Below are 9,570 nucleotides of genomic sequence, written 5' to 3'. Positions count from 1 at the left end.
AGAATCCAATTGATCCCAAAGAGTTTTGAGCTGGGTGTAGTATTGAGAAACAGAGTTATGCACCTGTTTCAAGGCGGAAATCGATTGCTTGATGGCATACAATTTTGTGGCATTGGACTGAGCAAAATGACTCTTCAAGTCCATCCACATCTCATGAGCAGTGTCGAAAGACATCACACTACGACCAATCTCTGGTTCACAGGAGTTGCAAACCCAACTGCCAACAAGATCATCACAGTGTTGCCAGTAAGGTATATCAGCTGGAACTTCTGGCTTAACAATGGTGCCATCAATGTAGCCAAGTTTGGCTTTAGCACTCAAATCCTTACGAAAACCGCGAACCCAAGTGGCATAGTTTTCACTTGTAAGAACCGGTTGATAGAGAATAGTTGTAGGATTGTCTGCTGGATGAACATAATATGGACTAGATGGATGAAGGTGAGGATTAGAATCAACAATATTAGTGGTGTTGTTGGTTGGTGATGGATCAGTGACGTCGCCCATTGAAGCTTGTGAAGAGAGAAAAAGAACGGTTGCTGCCGGTGTCGGAGTATTGGCTGTCACGGCAACTGATGCTTTGCTGATGTCGATGCCGTGAAGAAAAACTGTTTTCGGCAGGTGAGGAAAAGTTTCTCAGTAGATTGAAGCAACTGAGGATGTTACAATGTTGTGAAGGAAAGTTTGTGGGAGATAAAACCTAGCACGAAGATACCATGTTGGATTTGTATCTAGAAGACAGTGTTTAATGGTTTTCACAACTGTGAATATTTGGTTTATTCTTCTTGATATATATAGTGAATCAGATTACATAAGAAATTACAACAAATAGAGATATTCTAGGAAAGAACTATATTTACGTAAGACTAAGCTAGGAAAGAACTAGTAAATTAGGAAACCTAGTAGACTAAACAAACCGTGTACAAATATATCGCTAACACTAGAGAAGAAATTTGAAACTGGGTGTCGATACATACAAATTGGATTAGAGATGATAAGTCATTGTGACAATTTCTTCTCCTCAATCTCCAAGGAACATGTAAACCTTCCCACATAAGACCAAAACTAATTTCATCAGAAAACCCCATATCTGATTTGGAACCCGCAAGCAAAACATCAGTTTACTGGTTTTTCCCTCAGCCGCCGCACTCAGTCTTCCACTCTCACTTTATTAAACCTCTACTGAAATTCTAGGGCTCAGATTTCGCTCGGATTATGATGTGGTCAGGCCACATATATTTTGTATGTGGCCCCTTTTTATATTTTGACACGTACTTATATTAAAAACCTGCCCCTCTAAATCCCCGTAATTGCTTTACCTTTTTGAGAAAAAGTAGGAAATTAAGACAAAAAGTTAGGTTATAAACTGTTTTGGAGAACAAAAAGACCATGTGTCACTATTTAAAGATGGGCCACATACTTGAATGATGTGGCCCTGGCCCGACCACATCGTAGCCGCACCATAATGAAATTATGTGATTTACCAAGTTACCCTTAAACTAATCTGGACTGGCACCCCAATGTGCCGGCCCGGCCGTACCGTTTATAACAATTTATGTAGCCCTATATTGCTTGCAACGAAATTCTGTTTTTCCAAAACTTATTAGGATTTTAATGAACAGACGATCAATGAATCAGGCGGCGGCTCCTCGTAAGGATCCTGCAATAGAGACTACGCTACCTTGTAGCCTTGAGGATCTCTATAAAGGTACCCCCAAGAAGATGAAGATATCTAGGGAAATTGCTGATGCCAGCGGGTGAGTTTTGTTGCTTCCTGTTAACACTTTAATTAGATAACTATTTTTCTTTTTTCTTTTTCCTTTTTTTTTTCTTTTTTTTTTTTCCCTTTTTCCTTCAGTTTCGTAGCTAGTGGCTTATTTTGGTTCTAGAATGATTAAAAGTCTGTTGTGCAAGTCCTCCTTCAGATGTTTTATTGGTACATATGTTGTGTTGCCTATTTGGGTTTGGTTTCTTATATCCATCTGGACTTAAAGCATGCCCTTGCAAGTCATCATGGTTAGAACAGATTGAATCTGAGTACAGTTTCATGAGTTTGTGTTTTGGCCTAGTTCGACACTCTGCATACTAGGTCTTCTATACAATTGCCTCATGCATGGTGACTGCTGCTTGGTGCCAAGGTTTCCTACTGTTATCTTACACTTAGTTTCAGGAATACGCTGCCTGTGGAGGAGATTCTGACCATTGACATCAAACCCGGTTGGAAGAAGGGGACAAAAATCACATTCCCAGAAAAGGGTAATGTGAAGCCGAACACTATTCTGTTGGAAAAAAATTGGGTTTCACAAAGGATGAATGACACAGAGAAGAAATTGTTGCACTCCAAAACTTTCAAGGCTTGTATAAATTTCTTTTAGACAAATATTTCTACCCTCCCAATAACAATTGGCGATTACAACAGGTATGCGAAATATTGCCTTCAGGATACAATGAAAGCCCTGCAACGAAAACTGAATTCAAGGTTTGTACCCCTTGATTCAATCAAGAACACACAAAGAGATTTCTGATTTCTGATGATGCTTTTTGAAATAGAGAAAACAGATTGATTTTTCTTATATGTTAAACGAAACTGGGAGAAGCTATTTATAAAGGGTTTTGCACCTGTTGGGAATAGGTTTTTTTATTCGCCAACAGGTTTCTATTCACGAAACGTCAGGTTCCTTCATCAACAGACATCAATGGTGTCTTTTGGATTCGAAATTTTCGAACAGGCTTTTATCGGCCAAATAAAACCTTCAGTTCAAAAATTCTTCCGGGGGCGTTGCCCCCTTGAAACCCCCACCAGGGGCGGTCTCCCCTGGACCCCCACGACCTGACCTGTCAGGTCGACCACAGCCTGGGGGCGATGCCCCCCAGGACCCCCCTTTGGTTAGCGGCGTTGAAAATATTCCAACATTCTCCCCCTATTTTCAAAAACCATAAAACAAAGTTAAAACTTTTAAATCAGAGTGACTGCATCACCGAAGTGACTGCCTACGTACCCGAGTGGGATCAAGCCAACGTAGTTCAAGCACAATTGAGACTAAGCATCATCGTTGAAATCAACACATAAATGATAGGTATTTTTGGATTTGAACCTTCACTTAGTGTAAGAAACTCAAAGCCTTATCGAGGTTCTATGGTGAAACCAGTCTTGAACCAAGTACCCCTTATGATAAAACCGGAGTCTCCACACATATTGATTTCATAAAATCATGTGTTCTGTAGCCAAGCACGTTAATGGCCATGTGCTTATATCCTTGTTCATGAGTCTTCTTTAGAGAACGGTCTTCTTCTCTTAGGAAACGGCCTTATTTCCATACTCATATAGGTAAGTCTCGAAGGTGTTTCTGCGATACACCTTTTACTAATCATAGACTCATTAAGGATTTACATCCATCCTATTTTCTTGCAGAAACCAGCACTAATAAGAAATGGGAAGTTTTTATATTAGTGCTCCATAATCCACATCCATAACTTGTTGGTACCACATTGAACCTTGTTTATCCTTTTCAAAACATAGGTTGGGTTTCTGCTATGGGAGATCAAACTTCCTTCACAGACCTTAGTCCCATTTCTTTCCTTTTTATTGAAACCACTGAACTTGGTAGACTTTTCGTAAATGGGTCTGCCAAATTCCTCTTTGATTCAATAAAGTTAACCGTAACTACTCCCCTCTTGAGTAGTTGCCTAACCATGTAGTGTCTAAGACTTGCATGTCTAGACTTTCCATTATAAGTCTTATTAGAGACATTATAGATTGTAGCTTGATTATCACAATTAATCAAGACCGCCGGAGTTGGCTTCTTCCAAAAAGGAATTTCCATAAGTAGGTTTCTAAGCCAATCTGCCTCCTTACATGCATCAGTTAAAGCTATCAATTCTGACAACATTGTTGAATCAGAAATACAAGTCTGCTTCTTGGAACTCCAAGACACAGCAGCACCCCCTAATGTAAAAATCCATCCAGAAGTTGACTTGGAATTTGATTCTACATTGTTCCAGTTAGCATCGCTGTACCCCTCTAGTGCAGCGGGATAGCCTTGGTAATGCAAACCAAAATTTATTGTTCCTTTCAAGTAAGCCATAACTCTTGAAACTGCTTTCCAGTGTTCATATCCTGGATTACTTGAGAAACGACATAATATTCCCACGGCTTGGGCTATGTCCGGTCTTGTGCAATGCATAGCGTACATAAGACTCCCAATAACACTAGAATACTCAAGTTGAGCATGAGTACGGCCGGTGTTCTTCATTAACTTGATAGTATGGTCTAAAGGAGTAGGTGCTGGATTGTCATCAAAGTGACCATATTTCTTGAGAAATTTCTCAATATAATGAGATTGAGTTAAAACCAACTCATCTCCCTTTCTTAGGATCTTAATTCCCAAGATTACATCAGCCTCTCCTAAATCCTTCATATCAAAGTTAGAACTAAGAAACTTCTTTGTTTCTTCCACAACAGATATGTCAGACCCAAAGATTAACATATCATCAACATACAAACAGAGAATCACACAACCAGAACTATCATGCTTACTATAGATACATTTGTCCGCATCATTCACCACAAAACCATATGACAAAACTACTTTATCAAACTTCTCATGCCATTGCATAGGGGCTTGCTTCAAACCATAGAGAGATTTCACTAACTTGCAAACTTTCTTCTCTTGGCCTGGTAATATGAAACCTTCAGGTTGTTCCATATATATCTCTTCTTCTAAATCCCCATTTAGAAAAGCAGTTTTGACATCCATTTGATGCACAACCAACTTATGAATAGAAGCAAGTGCAATCAAGCAACGAATGGATGAGATGCGGGCAACAGGAGCATATGTATCAAAGTAATCAATACCATGTCTTTGTTTATAACCCTTGGCAACTAGCCTTGCCTTAAACTTATCAACTTCACCATCAGCTCTCAACTTTCTCTTGAATATCCATTTACTTCCTATTGCTTTAGCACCAGGAGGTAAATTTACTAATACCCAAGTCCCGTTAGTCAAAAGCGAATGCTTTTCATCATTGATGGCTTCTTTCCAGAAATTTGCATCTCTAGAACTCATGGCTTCAGCATAAGTTTTAGGGTCATCATCAGTATGCATAACATACTGGTTAACACTAAGAATTCTATTCTTATTTGCCTCTACAAGGTAATAAATAAAGTTTGGATCAGGCTTTTTCTCAATCCTTCCTCTCTTACTCCTTCTAGGTTCGATATCTTCAGTAGGCACTGAAATATCATTGTCATGAGTAGGAGAGGGATTTTCATCATTGTTATCAATCTCCATAGGTTCTAGATCAGGTAACAATGGATTCTCCATGGGTTGCATTTGAGAACTGTTCCTATTTAAGTTCTCAAAGAATTCCACATCTACAGATTCTATAATCTCAAAAGTGTCAAGGTTTATAAATCTGTAGGTGATACTATTAAGAGAGTATCCCACAAAAGCACATTTATAAGCCCTGTTTCCCAACTTTGGTCTTTTGGGATCAGGCTTTCGAACATATGCTAAACAACCCCAGACTTTAAGTCTTCTCAAGTTTGGTTTCCTCTTAAACCACAACTCATAAGGAGAAACACTCTTCTTTTTCAAAGGAATTCTATTCAAAATATAACATGCAGACAACATAGCTTCACCCCACAAAGAATTAGGCAAACCAGAACTTATAAGCATGCAATTAACCATATCAATCAAAGTTCTATTTTTCCTTTCAGCCATACCATTTTGTTGAGGTGTGTAAGGTGCAGTACGTTGATGAACTAAACCATGCTCTTGACAAAAGGAATTAAATTCAGTAGGAAAGTATTCACCACCACGATCAGAACGTAAAATCTTAATTTTGTGCTCTAATTGTGTCTCTACTTCTGCTTTATAAATCCTAAATTTATCAAAGACTTCATCCTTAGATTTCATTAAATATGTATAAGCATATCTAGTACTATCTTCTATAAAAGTGACATAATACTTATTTCCACCACGAGTGGCAGAACCATGCAAATCACCCACATCACTATGTACTAATTCAAGTAAGGAAGAATTTCGTACTACAGACTTATGGGAAATTCTAGTTATCTTTGCTTGCACACATATTTCACATTTAGAAGCATGATCAAAATTGCAATCAGAAATCAAGCCTAATCGATTCATGTTTCTAAGAGAACCATAATTCACATGCCCTAATCTACCATGCCATAAATTAACAGAGTCAACAATATAAGCAGAACCATTATTTATTAAATTAAGCTTAATCATCCCATTACAAGCATATCCTTGTCCAACAAACACACCATTTTTGGACAACACAAACTTATTAGACTCATAGGTCGTCTTGAATCCAGCCTTCATAACAAGGTCGCCGGAAACAAGGTTCTTCACGATGTCAGGGACATGTAAAACATTAGTAAGAGTCACAGTCTTTCCCGAAGTAAACGAGAGTTCAACAGTGCCTTTCCCAATAACTTTGCTGCGTTGACCGTTTGCGGAGACAACATCGTTTCCTTCTCCACTAACCGGTTCGTATGTCTTGTAAAGATTTCTATCCTTACAGATATGGATGGTTGCACCATTGTCGTACCACCATCCACCCCCAGTTTCAGCAACAGCATTGGCGGCTTGCACCACGATCACAAGTTTGTCATCGACCATATTTGCCTCCTTTTTCTGGTTCTGCTGTTGTTTCTTTTTGAGACGACAGTCACGAGCAAAATGGCCGGGTTTGTCACAGAAGTAGCAAGGGCCGCCAGCGCCCTTCTTCTTACTCTTCTTGTTGGGATGCTTCTTAAACTGAGTATCATTCTTAGGTTTCAAGGAATTCGGTGTTTTAGATTCTTCTACGCTATTCACCTTAGAATGGTTTTCAGAATGTGGACTATCCTTAAGTTCTCGCTTACGAGAGTCCTCTTCTATGCGAAGATGACGTTGTAAGGCCTCTAAATCATAGTCAGTCTCAGCATGCTTAAGTTTCTTCTTATAACCATTCCAAGAAGGGGGGAGACGAGAAATAATAACCCCAACAACAAACAAACAGAAACAAGATCAATTCCAGCATCCTTAAGATGATTAACTATGAGTAAAAGTTCACTGACCTGGGCAATGATTGACTTACTGTCAACCATCTTAAAATCCATGAAATTGCAAATCAGGAATTTCTTGTTGCTTGCTTCAGAAATCTTGTATTTGTTGTCAAGCGCAGTCCACAATCCCTTTGCAGTCCCAATACTCCGATGTGCATTGTACACATGTTTGTCCAGAGCATTCAAAATATGACCACGACACATGAAATCATCTTCCTGACGCTGCTTTCGTCTAGCCTTCAATTCCTCAGTGTCATTGTCAGTTGCAGCAGGAATTTCCTCCAATCCATCTTCAAGTATGTACCACAACTTGATGGTGATCAGGAAAAACTTCACAGTCTCTTGCCAACGGGTAAAACCTTCACCATCAAAACGTTCCAATCGAGTAAAGGTTTGGTTCATCACTTGCAGAGATTGAGCAGTAGCATTCGAATTCGAAGATTCACCCTCCATTGCCAGAAATATTTGTCTAAAAACTGTTGGAAAAAAATTGGGTTTCACAAAGGATGAATGAACAAGAGAAGAAAGTGTTGCACTCCAAAACTTTCAAGGCTTGTATAAATTTCTTTTAGACAAATATTTCTACCCTCCCAATAACAATTGGCGATTACAACAGGTATGCGAAATATTGCCTTCAGGATACAATGAAAGCCCTGCAACGAAAACTGAATTCAAGGTTTGTACCCCTTGATTCAATCAAGAACACACAAAGAGATTTCTGATTTCTGATGATGCTTTTTGAAATAGAGAAAACAGATTGATTTTTCTTATATGTTAAACGAAACTGGGAGAAGCTATTTATAAAGGGTTTTGCACCTGTTGGGAATATGTTTTTTTATTCGCCAACAGGTTTCTATTCACGAAACGTCAGGTTCCTTCATCAACAAACATCAATGGTGTCTTTTGGATTCGAAATTTTCGAACAGGCTTTTATCGGCCAAATAAAACCTTCAGTTCAAAAAATTCTTCCGGGGGCGTTGCCCCCTTGAAACCCCCACCAGGGGCGGTCTCCCCTTGACCCCCACGACCTGACCTGTCAGGTCGACCACAGCCTGGGAGCGATGCCCCCCAGGACCCCCCTTTGGTTAGCGGTGTTGAAAATATTCCAACATATTCCAGCAGATTTGGTCTTTGTCATCGATGAGAAACCACATAGTACATTTACTAGAGAAGGAAATGATCTGGTCGTCACAGAAAGAATGTCATTAGTTGATGCTCTGACATGGTCGTACACTACAATACATCTCACAACTCTTGATGGAAGGACTTTGAGGATCCCCATAACTAATGTTATTCATCCTACTCATGAAGAGACTGTTCCGGGAGAGGGAATGCCATTACACAGTGACCCATCAAGGAAGGGTAACTTGAGAATAAAGTTCCACATCGAGTTTCCAACAAGACTGACAGCCGAGCAGAAAGCCGGGATTAAGAGGTTGTTAGCCCCATAAAAACCATAGTGGAATCATGATCATTCGTAGGAGAGAATCTGTACAGGTAGGATGTTATAATTTTCCTGTGTTATGCATTAATTATAGAAACTTTTGTTCATTACAGTTGAGAACCAATTTGTTTAAATGGTAGTTGCAGTTGATGAACATACATAAGGATGTTTTCTAATGCTACTTGAGAACCAATTTGTTTGATAGGATTATAATAGTTTATAATAGCAATCATGGCCTCAAAAAATAGCATCAAAACTCATGGATGGGATTTCTTAGATATTTTATAATAGCTTCAAAAAGGAAAAAACGAATAAGAAGAGACTAAATCCTCTTGTTACACTTTTGACACAACAAACAAGGCAAAACTCTTACAATAATCATTTCATAAGGTTTAAATATTAATAGAAGAAATCCAGTGCATAAGAGTTTGATCCGTATATACCTTGCAACATCAATCAGCATATCGTAGAACGTGTAGATATAATATGGATTTTGTTGTAGTGGTATGTGTCTGACCACTATCTACATGTGTCATAGTGCATGCACATGCCCCTCTTCATGCTTAACACCTGTTGTCTTTTCTCTTCTGATTATTACACATGTAATGGGAATAGTTACCTTGTCTTACTTTCCTACATGTATTTAATGACAAGCACAATGAATGAGAAAGATATTTGATTCTCTTCCTCTTTTGACTCCTTTATGTTTTACTCTTTTGTCTCCCCCATGCAACAAACTTAAATACGTTATCATCAGCAATTTGTTCTTTGTTTACACTTGAGCATTAATCCTTCACAAACAAAAGTTGTTGGTTCTACCATTAATATCAAGAAGGAATTTCGAAAAGAAGGTACTCCTCAATCTTTCTTTCTGTACTTTTCTTAAAATGAAATACTCATAATAGTAATTACTTTGATTTTGCATGCATCTCCTTCTTATTTTGATTTAAATACATGTTTATATCTCCCTTCTTTATTTAAAGACTTTATTCTTTATTTAGAGATTTTAAATAGGGTTTTTAAATATGTGTCCTTGTTTGAAAAAAAAAAA

At 38.5% G+C, this 9,570-nt stretch overlaps 1 protein-coding gene across 1 annotated transcript; it reads left to right on the top strand.

Annotated features, from left to right (window-relative positions):
- Nucleotides 1–1,626: 1,626 nt before the first annotated feature.
- LOC113332445 (dnaJ homolog subfamily B member 13-like) lies at nucleotides 1,627–8,526 on the top strand. Its single transcript, XM_026578985.1, has 4 exons — nucleotides 1,627–1,754; nucleotides 2,168–2,258; nucleotides 7,400–7,427; nucleotides 8,198–8,526. The coding sequence occupies exons 1-4, from the start codon at nucleotides 1,627–1,629 to the stop codon at nucleotides 8,524–8,526; spliced, it is 576 nt and encodes a 191-aa protein (XP_026434770.1).
- The last annotated feature ends 1,044 nt before the right edge of the window (nucleotides 8,527–9,570 follow it).

This window comes from Papaver somniferum, unplaced genomic scaffold (assembly GCF_003573695.1).
Source record: "Papaver somniferum cultivar HN1 unplaced genomic scaffold, ASM357369v1 unplaced-scaffold_131, whole genome shotgun sequence".
Taxonomy (NCBI): Eukaryota; Viridiplantae; Streptophyta; class Magnoliopsida; order Ranunculales; family Papaveraceae; genus Papaver; species Papaver somniferum.
Note: the sequence above shows the minus strand (reverse complement) of the source record. Positions and strands in the feature narration are given on the sequence as shown.

Excerpts from the sequence above, each read along its gene's own strand:
- LOC113332445 (XM_026578985.1), top strand. The coding sequence starts at position 1,627 with ATGAATCAGGCGGCGGCTCCTCGTAAGGATCCTGCAATAGAGACTACG. Across the intron at positions 2,259-7,399 it reads CATTCCCAGAAAAGGGTAAT|GAAAAACTTCACAGTCTCTT; the intron begins GTGAAGCCGAAC and ends GATGGTGATCAG. Across the intron at positions 7,428-8,197 it reads TCACAGTCTCTTGCCAACGG|ATTTGGTCTTTGTCATCGAT; the intron begins GTAAAACCTTCA and ends ATATTCCAGCAG.